Genomic DNA, 24,894 nt, shown 5'->3' on the forward strand with positions numbered 1-24,894 from the left:
TGGAGCATAATAACGTTTACAATATCATCCCATAGCACCAGAGGTGTTTTACTAAAGGAAACCAAATGCAGCACACCCTCAGGTACTATATCACCACAGGCTAAAAAGAAACCAAACAGTGGTTAAATAAATCTCAGCACTGGAGTTCACAAACTGAAGGCATGTGGCAAACACAACTAAAATTCTGCTGTAAATTTCTCATCTATTCAGCAGGGGGGAGAGGGGAGGCAAATGCCCTTTACCTTGAGAGGAATATAGTCACACCATTGCGAAACATTCGAGAGGTAAGGAAAGGATGGGTGAAGGGAGAAACAATGGCTCTGATGGCAAGTGATGTGCTTCTGGTAGAATGCTTCTCTTCCTGAGGACTAAAGGGGTGTGAAGAGCACTAGGCATTTGAGAGCCTACAGAGTAAGAACCAACAGATGATCATCTTGGAAGATTTTGACGGACTTTGAGCTTTTCTTCAGAAACAGACTGAAAACTCAGGTCCAGGATGGTGTTCTTTGGCCTTGGCTGTATAGAAGGTCAGGGAGGAAGGCCCCTGTTTTTTTCTTTCTTTTCTGAAGAGGTCAGCGTCTCCTTTCTTCCTTTCTGCTCACTGGAATATTTTCCTTGGGAGGGCCAGACTTTTGTTGACCCTGAAAAAAATCCTTCATCAATTCTCCAAACTTCTGTCACAGATATACTATCCACAAATACCATTATCTATATGGCTGGCTCCTGTGTGATGTTGATCCCCCACCATGATGGCTCCATGCTACTGTTAGAAATAGAGACAACAGACTCGTGTAGAATTTTGCCAGTAGGTGCAGGTAGGATGTGGGGTGTAATGAGATACCACATCTCAGAGATCCGAATTTTTTAAGTGCCCATGCTTCTCCTTAGGAAGCATGCTGATGATTTTCTCAAGCACAAATATGACTTTTCTGTTGGCAGAAGTGGAACTTGCTGAGAACTGACGATTCTTCTTCATGTGTTAGTGTATGAGGTAATCACAACCTGGAATCTTTAACTGTGAGGCCAAGCTAGAGCTAAGGTTGTCTCACAACCACGAAGCAGGCAGTTATCACAGGAATTAAGACCCTCGTGGGTAAGTAGAAAACGTCTCAGGTCACATGTAAACTTGTCTACAGCCAGGTTATTTCTGATAAGCCAATCCCCAATTACTTTCATCAAAGAGACAGCAGGTTTAACATCCTTCGTAAGTATTATGGGGAAAATCCTCGGTAGAGCTTTGGATGTAGACAAGTTAATTCTATTTGTTCTTCTTTAGGTCATATGGAAATACAGTCTTACCTCTAATACTTGAAGGCCACATCTGCATAAGGGTATGGTCCAAGATCTAAATTGCCAAGGTGTTGAGCTGAAGATGATAATTGAGACATCTAAGGTAAAACCAGAACCATGATTCCATCTTTGAAGAAGGACCAATGTCAGACAACTTGCATGGTAACTATGAAATGTGCTCAAAGGAGTCCAGTGAAGTGGCCCGAGTTTAAATGATTAGAATTCAGGATGAAATGTGATCCAGGGTAGGGATCCCTTATGCAGAGTTCTGTGCTTGGCTGGGCCAGTATTGTCAGAATTATACACTGACAGCTGGAATCATTAGGGAGGCACATTACTGAACAGAGCAAAGCCAACAGAACTGTGGTTTACAGAAATACCTGAAGAGGTGACAATCCTGTGAAAACTCCCAAAGATTCCCAGGTGTTTTGACATTTAAGGTTACAGTCCACCAAAACAAGGCATTATGAAGGTCTTGCCAGCATGCTTAAAACCAATATTTTTACTGAAAGTAGAAAGCACTAAAGTAGAGGCACAACTTAAGGAAATATTCGCCATTAGGTACAGTGCTTTTTCTCCCTGTGAACGATGCATCCTCTATGGCTGGCGGCATATAAAATGATTAAGGCTGCCAAATGAAGGCAGTCTGTTGTTGTCAACATACTGGTACATTTGGAATTACCTCAAGGGTTTGACTGGAAGCATGCACCCAAAGAAAGAGATACCCTCAGAGAAATGATTTACCCCCTCTAGCATAACCCACTCACCCATCTTGCCTACTCTCTTTGCATTTTATCTCTGTCCTATTGGTTTACCTTAACAGATGATGCATGATCAAAATTTTATTAATAATACTCTATTTTGAATACAATGTTTAATTTGCCTAGCCCCCCCTTTTTATTAAGGCAATAAAGCAGGACTCTTTGCTCGGTTTTAGATGGGGCTCAGAACATTTTTACTAAATGTGACCATCCTTCTTTCCTGAAGCAAATAAGCACGACTGTATGGAACTTCATTATGTTAAATAACATGCTGAGGAACCCAGTCAGGGACATATCACCAAGGGGAAGACTGATTGTTAGTGAGATTTGAATTAGCCTAACTGTTCCTCCTGTTGTTGTAAATAAAGCAAGAAGTCACTGCCCTATCCACACCCACAAACAACCTCATTTTAGAATTTATTTCTGAGGAAGGTGATATATTAAAAAGAGTATCTGGTAAGGAGCTCATTTTAAAAGGCCCTCTCCAATGTCGTTTGTATGTGGGGTGACTATTATTAAAAAAAAAAAAAAAAAAAAAGCAGACAAGTATAAAGCTATTTCTTCCCTTACAGATGAAATTATGGAGTTGCATTTTAGGTTGGGATGAAATTAATTTTTTTAATTTAATGCTCTGGCAATGGCTATATTGGAATCCAACCAGGGGAGTCAGTTATTCCCCACTACTGCAATGTTTGTTGAGTATCTACAATCAACTGGAAATGTGAAAAGCATTTGGTTAAGTATCATTAATAGGATGATATAAAATACCCTTCTCAACTCATAACAGAAATTGGACCGACTGTATTCTTCAATGTGCTATTTTTTTGTTTGTTTGGTTTTGTTGCCTGCAGAAACACACAGACAACATTATCCAGATGTCACCAAGCATTATGGGGACAACAGAGAAGGGGAGAATTTTACTAGTGGAGTCAGTTCTCCACTAGGTGTCTTTTATACAAATTCCACACTTCTGGTAAGTCACCTAGTTCAAAAACACAAACATTAGAGCTTTTTGGAAATTATATCCACACCACATCTCCTTTCAAGTCATTTGGCAATTACAGTCTCTAATGGGAGCTCTGTATTTCTGACCACAGATGCAAACTCTTGGCCACCTGTATTCTACGTACACTGGGACAATGAGGAACAATACAGATGGGATTGCCCAACAACTGTGGCATGGTTAGATGCAGTCTAATGGAAACAGACATTGTATGGAACTGTGGAAGTTCTGCAGTATTCATTTATGTTTTTCAGGATACTCACACATACAAATCAACCAACAGAGAGTATTCACCTGCAAGTTATAGCCATTCTTTATGGTGTAAGAGAGAACAGACAGAATACCAATGTACATGCCCACTTCTGCACTGAAAGCAGAGATGGACAGGGACCTGACAGCTGTGAGTAGCTGTAGTTGTGGTATGAGATTCAACTCCTTTGTACGAGCAGAGTGGACAGAGAATCCCATGGAAATCAGAAGTATTACTTTGCCCCCAGAGTCTGCTCAAACTCTGCAGAGTAGACACACGTAATCTATTTCTGGTAGCTAGAACATACCCTCCCTTCGTATCCAAATAGGAGTACATACACGAAACACAGAGCAGCCATTTTTTCCTGTAAGAAGGTAACAAAATACAGGTCTTTTTGCCCAAAAGCAGGACAGCTGTATGTTATGTGTAAGTGCTCAGTTAGGTGGGTATATCCTCAGGTGACCTGTGGAGCTACCAGTACAGACTAAGATTCACTGTACGCTGCTCCATTCACTTCACTGTAGGAGGTGTAGTTTACTGCGGAATGTAGTTTAGGTATTTGTTTTTTGTGGAAAACTGGCATTTTTACTTAGGGGCAAAGGCAAAATCCATAATCCACTTGGGCTGTGAAGAGACACAGATATGAAATATATCCTATCTGTCTGCATTCCACATAAAACTGCACACACTGCAAGCACTTGTGCTGTCATGGGGCCAGAAAACTTGGATACAATATCCTCATCTCTGGTGTAAATGGCAACATTAATAAAGTTCTTCTTTGAGAGATGGGACCAATTTAATGTGTATCTCCAGGGCACACACCAGGAATACTTCTTTTGTATATACTGGAAGGAAGAATACAGTGGGAAAACACCCTCTATTTCCAGGAAAGCTAAGAAAAAGGGAGACTTTTGAGAGGTGACGTGTTTTTGCCCTTTTTATTTCCCCTCAAACAAGTAACCCAAGCATGCGAGCAAACAGGGGATCTGCAGCACAGACACAGCAGCAATCTCTCAGGCAGCACTTTCCGTAAACCTGGGTTAACATCTGGACCGGCAGCCATTTGGAATGAAGAGTCGAATCTCTGCTGCCCGCTGCAGTGCAGCATGGCATACACCAACGACCCTGGGGCACTCCTTTCTGTTCTGGAGGCTCCCATTGACACGTGAGCTGGGGACAGACAGAGGTTTATCCTCTTCCAATTGCTTGCAACTCATGTTGCAAGCTGAACTTGCTGGATTTGCCACCGAAAACACAAAGCTTCCTCTGCATCTCCTGATGTATGTTTTAAAAAAGCAGCAAGGCCCTTCACACAAGGTTCATGTTCTTATTGTTTGCTTGAGCGTTTCTGATTTGTTGGGGGGAAGAAAAGACCCTTGATGTACGAAGTTGGGCTTAACTCCCCAGAGCCCAACTCTCCCAAGGAAACTCACTGCTTCAGGGTACTTTACCTTCGTGTGGGGCTGGGTCTTGATGGAGCCGTATTCATATTTCTTCTTTCCGCTGCCTTATTAATATCTGAAAAGAATAATCAACCCATCTGTTCAATGCTACGGAATAAAAACAAGATCATCAGCACATTTCAAATGAAAGCAACAACAAAAAAACTACAATGACAACCAGATGGTGTAAGAAAATCCATTCAGCAGAGACACACTGTCACTTGGGCAATTTTTATTATTAAGTTAAGGCAGTACATTGTCATGGCTTGGTAAGGAATGTCCTTCAGTTTTCTAGCTATCACATAATTTGTGTAAAACTAATTACGTCACTGCTTTAATACTCACTCCCTTCAAAAGGGGGAAAACGTTGTTTTCTAAACTCTTGGAGAGCCAGTTGTTTATGGGGAAGAAAATAGGGAAAAGATAGGGAGAGTTTATAAAACACAAGAGCAAAGGCAAATAATTCTATTTTATGTTACTAAGAAGTAATAGCTGGATTCCATTGTCTTAAAACTTCCAATATTCCATGAAGTGGGGCCTCCTTTTAGTGTGTCTTGTGTTGCATTCCATTGGCTAAAATCTTCCAGAATAAGATGCAAAAAGAAAATTAACTTTTGTTTAAATAAACAAAGAATATGACCTGTTAATATCTACAACCTTCATTGATAAACACCTAAGAATAAGAATTGGCATTTGGTTTAGTAGGGTCGTCAGGTAATAAAACCCTCCTCCTAAGAAGTTTTCATTAGAGAAGACTGGCATATACAACTAGATAAGGAAGAAGAGTGGAATCACACAAGCTTATAGAAAAGCCAATTTGTGAAGTTAAAGCATGCTTTGCTAAAATCAAAACATACCTGCTTTACAAAAATTGAAGTGAATAATAAAAACACCATGTATTAAGAAATCTGTGTGCAAAAATAGTACCTGACAATTTCTACATGATTTAGAGATACACATTAAAAATCTCATATGTCAGATGAATAGAGAAATAAAACTGCTTTCTGCTACAGTATAGTTTTGTTCCTCTTATTCCACATCAAGCAATTAATAGTATATCTAATGATATTAAATGGTATTAAGTACTCACTAATTAGAGTGTTTTAAAATAGTAATTATCTATTTAAACAATCCCAACCAGATTCCTATCACACGAAAGATCATAGCAGTAACAAGAAACTTAGAGGTCTGGTATAGACTTTACCCTGCTATGTTGCCAATTTTTTATAGTTCCTATTGAAGTGAGAATGATCTTCAATTCCATTTTAAATCAAAAGTCTCTATTATGCCTACAAGAATGGGTTCTGATAAAACTGAAGATAACATATATCTAAATAGAGAAGTATATCCTACTTAAATTGCTGCTGACCTTTTTAATTAAGCAGAAAGAGGATATAATCCCTCTATTTTAAAAAAAAAATCAGAAAATATTTCCTTTATAAAACTTAGCCAGTATATCTGACCATAGCTTTGGTACTGCCATGTGGCACTTTCACAATTTACAACTCTTAAAGTTTACAGGCCTTACAGGGAATATCAAATTCTTTTATATGTAATTGTGAAGAATACTAGTTCAGGTTTAGAAGCACTTAATAATGACTAGTTCTGCTCACTTAGTGTATACCACTTGCTAATATAGAGTGGCTATGATTCAGAGAGAAGTGTAATATCTTTGATTATTTAAGTAGTTTTCAAAGTGCCTCTGGAATACACTGGGTGTGTATTAAGATTTCTTTTAAATAAGTACCACAACTTCAGCAGGACTCCATGTATTTAATGGTCTCATGAATAAAGAAAACTCATCTAAACACTGACTAGACCTGGCAAACATTTAGGTGAGAGTACAGAACATACGGTACTTCTTTAACTGATAAGTTTCTATTGCCATAATTTGCCCTCTACATATGAAAAGGAATACGAAAAGGGATATAACTATATCCAGTTCTGTGAGTATCTACATATAGGACCGGGGAGACCAAAGTGGTCACATAGTATATTCCTTTGGGGCAAAACTGGTTCCAGTTAGAATGAAGGATATAAATATTTTACTTGGAAGTTGGTGAAATCTTTTCGCAATTCCTTGAAGGACTATATAAAGTTGCGGTCCCTAACCCCCAGGCCGGTTAGGGACAGACTGGTCACAGAGCTGCCCCCTTTCATAGAAAAATTGTCTTTCATGAACCACGATGGGCGGGGGCACAGCAGGAGATGAGTGGCAGAGAGAGCTCAGCTCAGCTCTCCATCACTCACATCACTGCCTGAGCTCCACTCCCCTACCACGAACATGGAAAAATTGTCTTCCATGAAACCAGTCCCTGGTGCCTAAAAGGTCTGGGAACCGCTGATTTAAAGAACATTCACAATTATATCTTTACATTTTGATTGCAATTTGTCTCCTAGTAGTTATTTTCATTGAGTAGTCCAAAGCAATTATATTTGGATGGCACGAAGACATTTATTCTGCAAAAAAAGAATTTTTAGACCATTTTCTTAATTTTAGGGTTAGCAAACTTTTATCGTGGTAAGTCAAATGTTTATTTATTTACTCCTATACGTGTTTTTTAAACTTCTATCTTGGCTGAGATATGGAGAAAATGAGACCTGTAAATTTCTGCTAAAGTCTCATTTCTATTCAATAGAATTGCTCAGGTTGGGGAGTTTTCAGTGACAGTTGTGAAAACACAACCACCAACATAACCATCAATCTCCATACACCCCCAAAATTTTAACATGTGCATACAGAACTTTTGGAAAATCTATGAGTTCATAAATGCAAGAATAGAGAAGCTACCAAAAGTACAAATAACTTCAGGGAGCTCATTCATCCCAGTAGAGCAAAGATTTAAGGAGGCAAGAAAAATCTTGCCCATTCTAATATTTTGTCACAGAATTTGAAAATCTGTCAATTGGAGGTAGGAGATTCATTTAAATAAGTTTTTCTTTTCTTTGATAATGCAAATATTGGGACTAGTAAAGGGGCTTTTGTATTAATTAGTTCAATCAGATTATTTTCTTCCTAAATCCTTACAGAGATGTAAAAATCAACATTAAGGAAATAGAAATGATATTAATTAATGTAAAGGAGAAGAGAAAAAAGTAGAAAGACAATTTGGAGCTCTTTCTGGACATCAGATGGGAAACCATGATTGGAGAGAAGTTAACAAGAGGGCAGCGGCAACTTGGAAGTCTCTTTCAGGGAAAGATGGAATGCCTCCTCTGCATAGAAAAGAGTCTCTCTTAGTGTCTTCGCTTCTGCTTGGTGGCACTTCTATATTTTGTTAATTATATTAGCAATATGAATGCCATTCAAAATCATCATAATCACCATGAGGTGCTTAACCTTGGCCTGAATACCTATAATTTCCAAGTGGTCTTCTGGAAACAGTTAAAAGCACTTCTCAGTTAAGAATTTTTAGACAAGAAAAATAGCACCAACTCAAGGCACTTACATAAAAGGAAAAAAACTGGAAAATAATCTAGGAAACATGCAGGAAGTGGCAGAGCCATTTTAAACCACAGAAGAATGGGGTGAAGAACTCCCAAAGAAAGATACAATATCTAATCTACAATTTTATTATAGACTAATATGGCAGACAGGGTTCAAACAATGGTCCTTGAATGTTATAAATAAAAATGCATGTTTCATTCATAGTACCAAGAACTGTTTTGCTCCATCTATTTTTTAATTATAATAAGATAGATAACTCTTTTTACCTTAAAACCAATTTTTATACTTCACAGGCCATAGCAATAGAAATCAACGAGGACTAGAAATAACAAGAGCAGTGTTAAAATTTATAGGAGGCTATTGGTTTGAACTGAAGTCCTGCAGAAGGCACAACAGACCAAACAAAAATGGACTTACTCATGCTCAAGTTCCATACCACCAAGACAAAACCAAAATCTTTATATGACCTTCTGAGAAATCAGGAGATAGAGATAGTAGCCAAACCCCCAAACAGGCCAGTTTTAGCTGGCATGATAAGGAAGTCCCCTCTACTTTACCCTTTACAAGAAAAGTAACTTTGAAATGACCAATGCACTTTTTTTCTTTGTTTCTGCTTTCTTCAGCCCACTTTTCTGTCTATAAAGCCAACCTTTTCCACTAAACTCATCAGAACACTCATTTTATTTTATAGAATGAAGTGTTGCCTGATTCTAGAATCACCAATAAAAGCTAATTAAAGTCTTTAAACTAAATTTGTTGTAATTTTGTCTTTTGACAGCAATGAACCACAATGCTTACTGACAGTATCACCATTGGCTTGAAAGAAGCCAGAAGCCCACACACAATTTTAATAACTGATTACAAATGAAATAAAACTCCCTAAAAGGCTTAGCTAAAAACCAACTAACAATCAGGAATTACGAAAGTGGAATTACATGCTGATAAAGATAATGCCACTTGGAAAACCATACTGACAAGGCAGCAGATACCACACATTAAATCGTCTAAACTGGGAGGGGAAATCACAGGACTTCTCACTAAATTATATTTATGAAGAGACTTTGATGATATATTGTAACATCAGGGATACTGTAATGAGTTACAGGGATAAGAGAATGCTATGCTTTCTCTGTTTCTAAATCAACCCTTTAAGCTCACTTTGAATACTACACATTTCATCATATTTATCTCCTTAATTCTCTAATTAAAATAATTATCATCTTTAACTAATATAGAATATTATTCCTGGGAACAGAATGGGGGAAATAATAACTTATATTTACAAAATGTTTACTTTGTACCCAAGCCTGTAAAAAACATTATGTGTATATTTCATTCAACTCTTTTACAACTCTTGAAGTACTATTATGATTTCTGTTTTGCAAATAAGGAAATCTGAGGTTTAGAGAAAGTGACTAATCTGAGGCCACATGATTATCAAGAGGCAGAGCTGAGACTCAGATCCAGGTCTTTCTCACACCAAATTGTTTAAACATTATGCTATGCTGCCTCCAACAGGGAGTGGAAAGACAGTTTCCATTTAGAACACTCTTGCTAGGACTCCCTGATCAAATGCTGATAAAATATGGAGAAGGCCCAGTCTATATTAGACATTCCATTGTTTAAATGCCCCAGAGACACCTGAGAGGGCAGGACCTACTTATTCAATTACCACTCCAATTTCTATCACCTCAAACTACAGTGTTTCTGGGTTTTGTCACTGTGTTCTTTTCACTTCAATTCTTCAGACAAAAACTCACTATTGACAATTTCCTGCCCTTCTAATTTTTACTCTTTGAAGGAAAGAGTACTTGGTTGGGGATCAGCAAATTTGACTTGTAGTCCTACTTTGGGGAATTTAGTCAAGTCACTTGATTTCTCTGAACATGTTTTTCCTTGATAAAATAGATAGTCTGCCTGTGTTATCTATATTGATTTAAGGATATAAATGAGCTAAGAGAAAAAGCTCACTATTTTGGATCCACAAAGGTTGAGCTAATCTAAACTAGTAAAGTCTAAGCTACAGAAAATTTAAAGTAAGATTTAAAACAGGCAAAATTTCAACTCAATTGTACAAGTAGACAGCAAGTAATGAACTTGAAAAGGAAAGCTTACAATTAGTACACTGAACATCTGTCAAATGTCTACTACATGTCACACACATCCTAGGCCTTAGATGTGGAAATGACAAGGGTAAAGGAATTCACTGTTTAATAAAGGAAAGAAGCACATGTACAGAGATAATTACATTATAATCTAAAGTGAGATTATGGCAGAGGCCTAACTTTGTGCATGTGTGTTGCAGGGGAGGAGCAGAACTGAGGAGAATGGGAAGAATGTTGGGGGGGCGGGGAGGAGAAGGGGAAAGAGGCAGGAAAGGCCTAAAAGTAACATTTAAACTAGATATATACATATATTTTTTTGCAAGTGGAAGGTAAGAGCCAATAAACTATGTCTTGAGGGATGAGCAGGAGTTTACCAGAAAGAGAAAAGTCATTCCAGCAAAGGTAAAGGAATGGTGTGAAGCAGCGGTCCCCAATCTTTTTGGCCCCAGGGACCAGTTTCATGAAGACAATTTTTCCATGGACCTGGGGAGCAGAGCTCAGGCAGTGATGTGAGTGATGGGGGGAGTGGCTGTAAATACAGAGGAAGCTTCCCTCACTCGCCATCAGCTCACCTCCTGCTGTGTGGCCTGGTTCCTAACAGGCCATGGACCAGTACTAGTCCTTAGCCCTGGGGTTGAAGGATATACCTTAGAAAAACTACAAGAAGTTTAGTGTTGGGGACAGGACGTAGGGATAGGAGGAAGAAAAGAAAGAGGAATGACAGATGAAGCCAGAGTTAAACTAGATCCAGATTACAAAAAACTACAGAAAAAGAAGAAACTAGTGGCAAGAGAGCCTGTTAGGAGGCTATGAACCGAACTATCACAAAGAAAAGTCTCAGTGAAGCCAAATTAATGAAGCTTTATTGCATGTATATTATTCCAAAAAGGGGGGAGGGAGTATTTAAACCTAAGACATTAAAAATACTGCCCACTATAGCAATGTTATTCAAGGATCATTGATTTGACACTGAAGGGAACAGGTGGGGAGAAAATATTTAAAAGGTCATGATTTTACTATCAATAAAGAGATATAAAATGGACTGATGGCCACAGGAATCAGTAATTAACAGCCACCAATCTATTAGTTCAATCCATTGTTCAGGAAGAAAACAGACAACAAACTACCCTTCTTCTTTTTTAAAATATCTAGCATCAACAGCCATGGAACCTTCTTCATTTTTTTTTAAACATTTAAAAAAATTGTAGTAAAAAACATACATAAAATTTATCATCCTACCCATTTTAAGTGTACAGTTCAGTAGTACCAAACATATTCACTGTTGCGCAAGAAATCTCCATAACTTTTTCATCTTGCAAAACTGAAACTCTATATCCATTAAACTCCTCTTTCCTCCCCTCATTCACATGTACGTGTGTATATATGTTTTTCAATCCCTACATTTCTTTAATGAAGATACATCAGCACTACCTGGAAAGATAGTAAAAATCAAAATCCTGTCTCAAACTTTTAGAATCTGAGAACTGAGCCTAAGAACCTGTATTTTAACAAGTTTCTCAAGTGATTCTTGGCAGGTATTTGGGAACTACTATTCTAGTATCTATTTATTCCCTTACCTTATCATAAATCATAATACATACTCAGGGCCTCCATTTAGAAATTATCCCTGAACCCCTGTGTGGCAATAAACCAAAAACATTATCTGCAATAAAGAAAATGTCATGACAATGGCTAAAATTTGTAAAAACATAATGTCTGAAAACAATACAAAAAGGATAATCACACTGCTACCTCCAAGGGAAATGAAATAATCAACGCAAGTTTCCAGACTGCTAAGGTTAATAAAAGCAATATACAATTACAGGGTCATTGCCCCTCTTGCAAAGGAGGAGTATGCAGTCTACCACTCTCTTCAATTTCATCTGATCATTTTAACTGAAAAATTAAAGCTTCTTTTTCCAATTGCCTAGTTATAAAAAGGCAGGAAAAATAGTAACCACTGAGCTTGCCACTTCTTGATAGCATGTTATCTACTTCTCTGCCTAATGAAGGGGAAACTGCCAACTGAAGTTTTCTCCAACTACATTCTGCAAAGCAGAGCTGTCAGTAGTTTTGCTGGTAGGGGTTAAAACTGCTTTTTCTTTGAGGAATTTTGTTTTCATATCTATAAGCAACTCTTTGCAAAAAGAGAAAAACGGCCACACATAATTTCACATCCACATTGCTAAAAACAAAGCAGAACAAATCTAAAGCTTATCAGCAGATCATGGAATCTTCGTAGATCTGCTTTCTTTTTTGTCAAGAAGGTGAAAGCATCCTACTGATGTGAATGAAAGGAATTAAAATACTAAAAGCTTCATATTCTTTTTTTATATATACACTTTACAAGTTTTATTTCATTTATTAATTTTTTGCTTTGTTGCCCAGGCTAGAAGGCAGTGACACAATCATAGTTCACTGCAACCTCAAACTCCTGGGCTCAAGCAATCCTCCTGGCTCAGCCTTCCAAATAGCTAGGACTATAGGTGTGTACCAACAAGCCTGGCTAATTTTTAATTTTTTTTGTAGAGATGCGATCTCACTGTTTCCCAGGCTGGTCTCTAACTTCTGGCCTCAAGCAATCCTCCCACTTTAGCCACCCAAAGTGCTGGGATTACAGGCGTGAGTCATCCTGTCTAGGTAAAAACCCCACAGATATTCTAACTATTCCTATTAACTCTAGCCCAAATTATGAAAATAAAAAAAACCTTATAGTTAAGGTCTTGCTTAAAAATAACTCATTAATGTAAACTCAACCATAAACTAGAGCTGTCAACTCCAATTAGTAATCTGGGATATGACTAGATAAATACCATAATTTGTTTCAACTTTCTATTTCTAGTGAAAACTCATTTTCTGAGTTACTAAATCAAGGGTTCTCAAACTTTAATGCACATAAAAACTTCCAGGGTGGTTCCTGAAAGGCAGATTATCCAGACCCCATCTCCAGAGATTGGTTAGTTGGGAGTGAGTGACAGCAAACTGCATCAAAGAATCTGTATTTCCAAGAAACTGTTCTGGTGACTCTGATGCAGTTTTTTGGGGACAGATTTTGATAAATGCTGTCCTTAAGTTTCCCAAAGGCTGCAAAAGGTTCAGTTATACATTTATAGCAGTAAGTTTTCTGAAAATCACATTTTCTTAGTTTTTTTTTGGGGGGGGGATATCAAAAATAATTTTCGAGAAAAGATTTAAAATAAACTTTTGTATCATCCCTGACCCTAAATACATGTTAATACTATGTCAATCTCCAATTACATAATTAAATGTACTCAAAGCCAAATAACTTAAAATTCAAAATTCTCAGAATCTTGCCCACTAGCTGCAGGATGAACCTGATCTTCAGAAATCCAATCATTCCAGATCCAAACCAGGGCCCACTTAAGATATTTTATTGAGCTAAAGATATAAGACACTGTTTTGTAAATGCAACTTAAGCTACCCTGATACTTGACCAAAGTTGCCTGGTTTTTATACAGGCCAGCAACAATGTTTTGAACATGAAATAAAGGGAAAAGAGTCCCATGGTCTCGAAAAGTTCTGATTCTTATGAGGGGAATTATTTTCTTAACATAAAATTGGTCCAGTTGACCTAGTATCTGTTTTTTTAAGTGATAGAATAAAGAAAGAAAATGACCATTCCTATAAATATTCATATCTGGTGATAATAAAACCACCATTTAAAAAGCAGCAGGCATGCTGGTATTACATATTTAGCTGACAGCATACTTCGTATTTCCCTAATGTGTTGCTGCTTCAGACAGCGGCCTTACCCAGATCCTTTCATTAATGCCTCTCATTAATGAAAGTAACAAAGAGAATAATTTTGTTGGTCACTGCCCTTTTAACTTCTAAACAGTTTTACTTTAACTCTGCTTAAGCAAAAGTCTAGATAGATGTATATGCTATTCACAGGACAAATATTTTGGTACAAAAAAGCTGACACTGAGCTTTAAAAGCACTTGCCTCAAAAACACATGATAATCATTAGTGACCATAAGGTACAGAGAGGAAACAGTGTAGTAGAAAGAATAGTCAGTTTTAGGGAACACTATTACCTCAAGATGCTCCTGGGAGGACAGTGGGAGAAAGGCATAATGGTATCCTCCTCTCTTGGACACTGCATACATTTAGCATGTAAACATCTCTGAGAAGTTCTGGAGTAGGGACACCACTGTACTTCAACATTTCCCAATTTTGCTTGGGAAATGCTGAGGCACACACAATCTTTTATCTCCAATAATGTCCTGAATATGTTCTACTAAATATGTGGTCTTGGGCAAGAAATCTAACTTCTTTGAGCCACTGTTTCCTTCTATGCATAAAAGATACGACGCCATTTTATCTATTTCACAAGATGATTGGAAGGATCAAATGAGTTAGTATTCACCAGGTGCACTGCTAGCTTCATGTTATCATTACTACTATGAGTAACAGTGGGTTTTGACTCACGTGGGGAGTTGAAAACAAGAGAACAACGTAAAACAGAGGGAAGGAAAAGTTAAATACATTTCCTCTGAAGATTTTCCATTCTTAACACACTGTCACACTAGGAAAAAAGATTTTTTTTCCCTTGGGGCCATGGAGTTTTATTATGAAAATAGAGTAAAAACTTTGAAAACAAAATAATCCTTTCTAATAAAAAAATTGTTTTGTTTGTGTGTGTTCTATGCAACTTGAAAAATAGTTCACTTGGGTCCCAAGGTAAAGAGACGTGTGAGTTACATATGCTTCACAAGGCCCGGGGCTCAAAACTAGCATGAGTTAAATACAACTCACACGGCAGTTAATGTATTAAAAGCACAAGTAAATTACAATAATTCTCGCAGTAGTAAAAAACTATATACAATGGCACTGCCATCTGCAGGCCATAGACATGGACTGCTTGCAATGATTGTTTAAAATGAAATTTCAAACCATTAAACCTTTCCTCATCAGACTTCTAAAGCCCTTCCAAAAGATGTTTATTCTTAGCTTTTGAGCACTGGTAGATGAGGCTCCATTTGTTGGAGTTCTGGAACTGACTCGTGGGTAAAATCAAACTCTTGTTTCTTCTCTAAACAGGACTGCTGCTTACAAATTTGAAGAAAACAACTTTAGCCTTATGTGGATCCTATATTGTGATCACACCAAGGTAACCCCAAAGAAATATGGATTTTGTTTTAAACAAAGGAGGATTTTTTTTACACAGCCTTTGGGGGAGACGCGGGAACTTGAATGGCCTGAGCTGACTTTTCTGAGTTTCCTTTCAATGAATTAAACCCGCGGCTATACTCACATAAACAGAGGTTATGAATGGACTATTAATTAACAAATAATTTGTCAATACTTCCTTTAAAGTGTGGTGTTCACAGGCATGCAACATTGAGCAACCTAAACCCAGAAAAATTCCTTGCAATATGAGTTCTCTAGTATATTCTACAAGGAAAGTCAGTGTTTCTATGTTAAGTTTTAGGTTAAGAGAATGTGTCAGAAGTTTCGAAGAACACCTGGAGGGTGACAGATGAGCTAAAGGAAAGGCAAACCAGAATAAAGGAAGAATTTGATGTTAATAAACAGCCAAGTGATTTCTAATATCCACAACGCAAAATGTGGGCTTTACTGGTTCCAAAAAGTCGACACAAAGTTAGCTTTCACACCCAGATTGACTCACAAAGAAAACATTAACTCTAGAGTTGTCAAAACCCAAGAAGCTCCGCCAGCATTTGCGGAAACATCTTTTTATGAGCCGTCAGGTGGCTACCACATCACAATGCTATAAAAAAAACCGAGGAGGCACTTGAGCAGACCGCTCTTGCGGTTCAGGACAGTCCACAAGGAGAAAGCTTGTAATATCATCATTCCCAAAGATCCCGGGGCATTTCATGGAAACTGCTAAGCCTCGGGGGAAAATTCTGTGCATAGAGCGAAAGCCAGAAGGACCACAATTGACCCCATATTCTTGGGGCAGCGTTTCCCCAAGTGTGGAACGCAGAATAATTTCAGGAGGAATAAGGACGCACTGTTTATTTTAATAGATAGGTATTTATTTTTTTACAAGCATTAGAAAAATAACTGGCTTCCCATTATCTGGTTTGTGACTGAAGTTTCCACCTTAAACAAATATATCTAAGAGGAGAAAAAAGAGTCAGTTTAAATGAAGAAGATTAACATTTGGTAAACGGCAGTACAGATGGCACGCGGACATAAAAGTGCAACGCGAGACTGAAATCTGGGCAACGCCGTCCCAAGAAAGGCCCCCTGTGCGCCGTCGCAAGGGAAAGTGCCCGGCCTCGGGGGACTGGAAAGCCAGCTGGTTCGGAAGCTGGTTCTGTTGCTAATTTCCGGGGTAACCTCGGGCACGGTTCCTCTCCCCGTTCTCGGGGCCCGGGGTCCGCGTTTATAAAATGGGTGGGGTGCCACACGACAAGGAGACGCCTCGAGGATGTAATCGCGGCCCGCGAGGCAGCGGCGGCGGGGGACAGCGCTCCGGACGCCACACGGCGCTGAACGCCCGGGGAGACGGGCCGTCTGGGCCCAGGTTCGAATCCCGACTGCGCCATCGACTCGCTGAGGACCCGCAGGCGAGCGACTCCACCATTTCGAGCAGGGAGCGCGCGGGGTGTGAGACCCTACCCTCCAGTGAAACCTCGAAGACTCTAACGACGGTTCGTGCACAAACAGGCGGCGGCACTGAGGCGCCGCCGACTTCAGTCCACCACAGGCCGCCCCGGCGCCGGAGCCTGGGCCTGACGGGAGCCTGGGGCGGCGGCGCCCCGCACCGGGCATGCGCAGCCCCGCGCGCACCCGGAGAGCGGAGGCCGCGGCCGCGAGTCGAGCGGGCCCTCCCGCCTTAGCCTCCGAGTCCGGCCCGGGCCCCCCCACCACAACCGCCGGCCCGTCAGCCGCACGCCTCAGCGGACGGCCACCGCTTCCCGGCACTCACCGCTACCAGAGCAGCGGGCTCCCGGCCGCTCCTTCGCCTCAGGCCCGCCGCTGCCGCCTCCCTGTCAGCCCACCTGCCCGCCGTAGGACAAAGGCGCCACCAACCGACCGGCGCGGGCACGAGGCAATGGCGGCCAGGCGGAGAGTGAAGATGGGGGCAGAGGGCGCGCACGCAGCGGAAGGCGCGGCAGTGTCGCAATGGCGCGCGCGTTTACGGCAGGGCGTCGATCTCCTTGGCAATGAGGGCGGGGAAGTAGCTCTCTGGCGGCGGTTGAGAACGCCGGGGGTTCCCTAGTAACGGCGTCGTCGGCTGAGATTGGGTCCCACGCCTGGTCACCCCCCTCCCAAAAGGACTTCAGTCAGGCCTTCTGTTTTCAGAGCGCATTCTCTCCTTCCTAACTGTGGAAATAGAACATTTAAATCCCCAAATACTTTGATTTAGTCTTGCATAAAACAAAAACCAAAAAACCCAAATACCTATTGATGTGTGAACTGGAGAATAGTATTTACAGTCCTGTAACCTCTGATCACAAAGAACAAAGCAGAAAGGTGGAGAAAATGTTTTATTTAAATTTACATTTAAATAGGCTGTGTACTCTATTAGTTTCACTGACAAGAGGCAAAAGGCTTCTGGTGATATAGTCACAGGTTCTCCTTGAGCTATTTATTTCTTCCTAGAATATTCATTCAATGTCGAAAACAAATTTCCCAGAATGTAACTGTCGACCGTGAAGCATGTAAAATGTTGTATTGTTCATTTACTCTATAGGATATATTTGTCACAGGGAATGGAATTCACGCACACAATTGTAAATACACTATTAATCACAGCCATAGCTATATGAATCAGGTTCTCTTTTATTAGTTAAGAAAATCCTCAGATCCCATGGGGTCTATTTTTCTCCTGGTGAATAGTGCATGCTAGGTAAAAATGGTAGCTGTGGAATTTAAACACTATGAGAAGCCAGATTCCTTTGATACCTGCTCATAGGCTCTCTCCAGTCATTTATTCACTGAATATTTATTACACGCCTACTATGTGGCCCTATGATTTCTTATATGCCTACTTGCCAGGCACTATGGTGGACAAATGCAGACCCCTCTCGGTTATCTTGACAGTACAGTCTAGCAGAAAGATAGAATTAGGCAAATAATCACATTTGGGTGTATAATTGCAAACTGAGATATATGCTGTGATGGAAAAAAATATGAATTCTCAGAGGGCATAACTGAAACTTTAGTTTCCTCAAAGGCAAACTAGTTATTTAAATTGCTACTTTATAAGATTGTATGAAATTAGAGATAAAGGCACAAAGTCTGTCAAATAATAGATAACCCACAAATGTTCATTCTTATCCCTTCTTCTCTGAGTCCTAAAACTGAAAATATAAGAAGAGTCACGCTAATTAGATTATTAAGATAACCAAGCATAAGGCAAAATGGTGTTGGTTTTAGGGGTATATGGCAGTTCCTTAATAATGCCCTTGAATTTGGTAGTGGATTTAAGCTAGAAGATGTATTCATTGATTCATTTAGTAAGCATTTAATGAGAGTTTACTATGTGCTTGGTTTTGTGGGGAGTGGGGAATAAGATAAGCAAGGTCCTTTTCTTCAGTTAGCTCATAACCTGTTTTAGGGAATACAAGCAATACACAAATTATAATAACATAATGTATGATGAGTATTTTATGATAGAGGAGCACGTTAATTCTATAGGGAGAGATTCTTATATGGAGGCGAGTGCTCAGACCTTTGGTGTCTTTCCATTTAGATGTTTGCCTTACATAATAGGTAACATCTATTGTGTGTCTGCCATGTGCTGAATCTCTTATGAATATTATCTCATTTAATCCTCACAACGGCCCTATAATATAGGTGTCTGCTACAATGAAAGCTACCTGATTTCTGTAAGATGGATCTTTGAACTCACTGGGTCTTACAAATTTTTGAAAAGTGGGTTACCGCTTGATGCAGGGGGAGAAAGGTATAACTTAATGTCCAGCCAGTACTATAGAAAGATTGTGTGTTTCCTAGAATGTATGAGGACTTCACCTCGTGATTTGTAGGACAGCCAAGATAGGGCAATGAGCAATTGTAGTCAAACAGCAGCTCTGTGGAGGGAGCAGCATTTGGTACTCAATAAATATTTTTGGAGTGAAGAAAAAAAGTAAGGAAGAAAGGAAGAGTAAATTCAATACTATATTCCATAGCAGAGGAATTTTTTTAGATATTAATTTGGTTTTACTTTAATCTGGTATTATTATTATTATTATTTCAGCCTGCTGTATCTGGTGAAGGCAGCCACTTCTAGGATAATACAAGAAATGATTAAAAAGTATCTAAGTGGTGGGCTCGGGAATATCCAAGGGAGGGAGGGCCGGAGGGTCTATGATAAAGGAAATTTGTTGAGTTTCTTTTAAAGACAAGATTTAAAAAGGAGAATATTTTAAAAACAAGATTACAAAAGGAGAATCAGAAAGTAGGATCAGAAAGCAATCTTGGGTAAAATCCTTACATTTCAACAAATTCCGGGCATAATATAGCCTCTTAAAATTTCACTTTTGAATTGGTGATGACAAGCTGGCATAAAGACCTATTCTAAATGCCAACAGCACTAAGATACAGCCTAAAGGTTTGCAAAAACACTTTAAAGACTATTTTGTATGTCATCTGATACAACCCAGGAGAGGGAAACCTAGTATTTAAGAGTGAGAGCTTTGGTCAAATCAAATCTATGATGGTAGAAGTCAGAATAGAGGTTACCTCTGGGAAAGTGAGGCATAGACTGGGAAGGTGCTTGAAGGAACTTCCTGGAGAGATGGAAATGTTCTCTATCTTGATCCCATGGTGGTTACATGGAATATATACACAGGTAAACATTTATAGATTTGTGTCTTTAAGATTGTGCAGTTTTCTATATGTAAGGTATGCATCAATAAAAATTTTTAAAATTTGAGCGTTAGAAAAAAAGAATGATATAAAAGTGATTTGGGTTCAAATGTTGGCTCTGTTCTTTCATAGTGATGTGAGGTTTTTTTCTTTCATGTATTTAATATTTATTGAGTACCTACTAAAGTTTACTGTGCCAGTTTAAAAGGACATGGTAGTAAACAAGAAAGATACGGTCTGTGCTTTCCCAGAGCTTCAATCAAGACACAGATATCTGTCTTGGCAACAGAGATATAATAATAACACCTTCCTTATGGGGTCATTGTAAAGATTGCATGAGATCATGCATGTAGAGTTCCTGGAAGAAAGTAGATGCTCAAAAACAAAGTAACCCAAACGTTTTATAGATTGCGAGGAACCTGATGGGCTCCTTAACCTAAGGGTTAAGTGACTTGTCCAAAGCTGTGCATTTACTAAGAGGTGTAGTCAGAACTAGAATTCAGAATGCAAGTCAGTTCAAAGTCCCATCATTGTTCAATTTGTATGAAATGAAAGCACTTTACATCCAATGCACTGTAGCTAATATTTATAAAGACACTTAAATAATACTAGAGTTGTCAGAGTTAATAAATAGAAGTAAAATAAAATAAAAATTTCAGATAAGCATCAAGTATTTTTTAGTGTAAGTATGCCCAGTGCAATATTTTGGACATATTTATACTAAAAAATTATTCATTGTTTTTCTAAAACTTAGATTTAACTGCCTGTCCTGTGTTTCATCTGGCAACTCTACACTGAAGGAATCATTGAAGTTTAAGTAGTTGTTTCTTCATTATAAGCAATATTATTTTCTAAAAGATTCATGTAAAGACAAAGACTTTGAAAAACATTTAGCAATTGAGGTAATTTTTAAAAATCAATTTTTCAATGTTAGACTATTGATTGACTCCTTGTTCTGAAAGTTATGGAAATTAGAATTTTTATTAGACTTCCTCCTACCTTCTGATTTTTTTGTTAGTTAATTATTATTTTGCTTTCAAGGCTTACAATATTTATTTTATTTTCTGAAGCAGTAATTCCCACAGCTGCTAAATTCTCTATTTAATATGTATTTGATGTTCACCCACCCTTTTACATGAGTGTCTTAGATCCTGAATTATTTATCTTAGAAGCTAATTTTCACTGTTCAGTTTTTCTTAAGGGAGGCTCACGTGAGTTATATTCCATGAGATCTTCAGTGCTTGTTAATGTCTGCCTGTTGTATTTGTAATTGAATGCCAACCTGGCGTGGTAAAATTTTGGAGTGCACCTTTCTCTTCAAATCTCTGGACATTTCTTCATTGTTCCGTCCACTGTAAAATGGCCTGAGAGGAGAGAGCTGTCCTGGGGTTATGTACAACCTTTGATGGGGACCTGGGCACAGCTCCTCTTCTGAGATCTTGATAAATAGCCGTTTCCATATTCACCCCACTTAGCCAGGGGCGTGTCTAGTGCCTTTGAGCAGATATACTTGGCCTTCGGATCTTTACCATAATTCATCACGGTGCCCCAGAAAATGGAAACTGGGTGGTTTTTCCCACCTCAGCTGAGAGCTGCTGGAGGCAGATAGGGACTTCTACTCCCAGGGATTTTTCTTTTACTTTTCCCCAGGTTGTTCGCTCTCTCTAGGAGACAGGTGAGAAATATTAGGACTCTGTGGGTTCACTTGCTTTCCCAGTGTCCCTTTGTGGGGTGAGTTAAAAACCACACTTGACTCAGTCCAGAATCTTCTATTTCTTACCTTGGTTCTATGGACTGAATGTTTGTGTTCCCCCTTCCCGCCATTCCAAATTCTTATGTTGAAGCTCTTGTGCCCAGTGTTATGATATTTGGAGGTGGGGCCTTTGGGAGGTAATTAGGTTTAGATCAGGTCTTGAGGGTATAACCCCCACAACAGGGTTAGTGCCTTTATAAGAAGAGATCACAGCACTCCTGTGTGTGCTCACTCTCTCTTTCTCTCTCTCCAGCTATCTCTCTCCCTCCTCTCTGCCTCTGCATTTCTCTGTTCCCCTGCCTCTTCTTCCTGCCATGTGAAGACACTGCAAAAAGGTAGCCATCTGCAAACCAGGAAGAGGGCCCTTACCAGACACCAAATCTGCTGGCACCTTGATCTTGGACTTCCCAGCTTCTAGAATTGTGAGATATAATGGTTTGTCTTTTAAGCCACTCAGTCTATGGTATTCTGTTACAGCAGCCAATTGACTAAGACACTTGGCTATCCCTTTTCGATGCTCATGCCACAAAATTGTACCCCTTTCATTGTTTGATTGAATTGGTTGATTCTCTTAAAGTTTTGAGTCCCCCCCCCCCCTTTTTTTTTAATTAGACAGGGTCTCGCTCTGTTGCCTGGGCTAGAGTGCAGTGGTGCAATAGTAACTCACTGCAACCTCCAATGCCTGGGCTCAAGCAATCCTTCTGCCTCAGCCTCCTGAGTAGCTGGGACTACAAGCCTGTGCCACCACACCCAGCTAATTTTTATATATTTTTGTTGCCCACTGTTGCCCAGGCTGATCTCAAACTCCTGGCCTCAAGTGCTTCTCTCGCCTCAGCCTTCCAAAGTGCTAGGATTTTGGAATGAATGCTGTATGAGCCATGGCACCTGGCCTTGAGTATCTTTTAATTTGGTTTAATTATTATTATTTTTTGGTTACATATACAGGGAGAGAGTCTGTGACCTGACTTCATCTTGCCATCTTAACCGAGAAGTTTCACATTATCTCATTTACTCCTCACAACAACCGTATGTAATAATACTATATATCAATAATTTAAACTTTAAAAATCTTTAACATTTCAAACATGCATTAGAGTATGTAAGATACTATAATACATATCTTTCTACTCACCACTGTGATTTTCTAATGCAAATTATTTATTATAAAATCATTGGCATTTCACTTTAAAGCTGGAGCTTGCAATAACTTAAACCATTGCAGAATTAAGCACACTTGCCCCCTGCACCCTCTCCTCATCCCCACCTTTCATGGCACAAGCAGAAGTGGGGACCTCCTGATCTCCAGGCCAGCAGTCCTTCCGTGAGCCACGCCATCCGGTCCTGAGTCCTGCCAGGTGCCAGCCTTAGACGGAGCTCCTGGAGGCCCACGCAGAACTGTGCAGCCTCCTGGCTCATGCTCTGTGGATCCCAAGCTGGAAAGACACTGTCCCCATCAGGAGCATCACAAGGGTCTGGAAAAATGGCCATCCGTAAACAAAAATTAGGACTCCTCATCTTGAGACTGTTCCAATCATGAGTAAGACTCGGAACAACCTCTGGCACAACCATCAGCATTTTGCCATTCTCGCCAAACAACGGTGATAACAGCTACTACTCAGTTGTAGATCTGAGTTTGGGCCCAGATCATCCCCCAATAACTGACTTGGACTTTGGATGCGACCAAACTCCAAGATCTGGCAGAGAGGACGGAGAGCTCACCACTGTGATTAAATGATTACACCACTCCTGTAAATGCTTTTGCCAATTTGCTTCAGAAATGAAATGACATAAAAAGAGCTAAGACCCTCCTCCAATCTTCTTCCTCTTCCTCCCCAGAGGTAGTCGTTCTCCTGCAATACATTCTCATGTATATTTTGTACTTTTATTACGAAATATGTATCCAATAATTATATAGTATTGTTTAATGTGTTTAGATATATTTCATGTATCCTTTTACAACTTGCTTTTTTTTTTTTTTTTGGCTTTACCAGGTTTTCAAGATTTCACTTGTTGAAACATATAACTAGTTAACTGGTTCTCAAAGTGTGGTCCCTGGACCCCAGCAGCATCAGTAACATCTGAGACTTGTATAAAACACAAAAGTTGGTGTCCCACCCAAGCTTCATTGTGGTTCCACCCAAGATCCATTGAATGAATCAGCAACTCTATAGGTGGGACCCAGCCATCCACCTGTGGTCCCCAAACCCTGGGCTATGGCCCATTACTGGTCCATGGCCTGTTAGGAAACAGGCTGTACATCACCACCTGAGCTCTGCACACACTCCCACTCATGACACCCCACCCCCCATCCCCACTCCTTGGAAAAATTGCCTTCCATGAAACCGGCCCTTGGTGCCAAAAAGGTTGGGGACCGTTGAAGCCCTCCTGGTGATTTTGATATACCCTAAAGCTTGAGAACTACTGCTCTAATTTATTTTATTTGCTGTCTAGTATTTTATTGTATGACTCAGCCACAGTTCATACATCTGTACTAAGGAACAGTTAGGTTTTTTTGTTTTACAGATAGTGCTGCATTGCACATACTGATACACATCTCCTTGGGTACCCATGTCAGAGCTTTTGAAGATACACATTTAAGGGTGGAATGGCTGACTTTGTAGTCGATCACATCTTGAACTTTAGCAAGATTAGTCTTCAAAGAAGTATCAAAGAAATATATTCCTGCCAGCAATGTATAAGAAGTACCATTTCTAAATATCCTTGCCAACTTTTGATATTTTCAGACTTTATTTATTTTTTGCCTACGATTATGGCTGTGAAATATCTTGTTGTTTTAGTTTTAATGTTCTTGAATTTAGTGATGTTGAACATCTTCTCTTACAGGATATCCAGGTTTCTTCCTTTGTGAGTTGCCTGTTCAATTTCTGACGCATTTTTGTATTGGGTTTATTGGTATTTTTCTTATAAATCCATAGGAATTCTTTACACATTTTGGATACTAATCTTGTGTCAGCATTAGGTCTTTTCTCTGTGGGGGGGTTTGTCATTTTACCTTGTTTATGGTGTAT

The 24,894-nt window shown here is 39.4% G+C and overlaps 1 protein-coding gene across 4 annotated transcripts in view; it reads right to left on the reverse strand.

The window, feature by feature from the left end:
* The window catches only part of NCOA5 (nuclear receptor coactivator 5), a 37,587-nt gene extending 14,155 nt beyond the window's left edge, over positions 1–23,432 (reverse strand). For 2 of the 4 annotated variants that reach the window (XM_069496486.1, XM_069496483.1), the window contains exons 1-2: positions 17,225–17,508; positions 4,756–4,822 (exon numbers count right to left, since the gene is read on the reverse strand). In XM_069496486.1, the coding sequence (XP_069352587.1) occupies positions 4,756–4,793 (38 nt within the window). In that variant the 5' untranslated portion in view covers positions 4,794–4,822; positions 17,225–17,508. Of the gene's footprint in view, positions 1–4,755; positions 4,823–17,224; positions 17,509–23,129 lie in introns of those variants that run through there. The other 2 variants (XM_069496484.1, XM_069496487.1) reach the window with 1 other exon arrangement.
* Between the last annotated feature and the right edge of the window lie 1,462 nt (positions 23,433–24,894).

This window comes from Eulemur rufifrons, chromosome 20 (genome assembly GCF_041146395.1).
Source record: "Eulemur rufifrons isolate Redbay chromosome 20, OSU_ERuf_1, whole genome shotgun sequence".
In the NCBI taxonomy this organism is placed as follows: domain Eukaryota; kingdom Metazoa; phylum Chordata; class Mammalia; order Primates; family Lemuridae; genus Eulemur; species Eulemur rufifrons.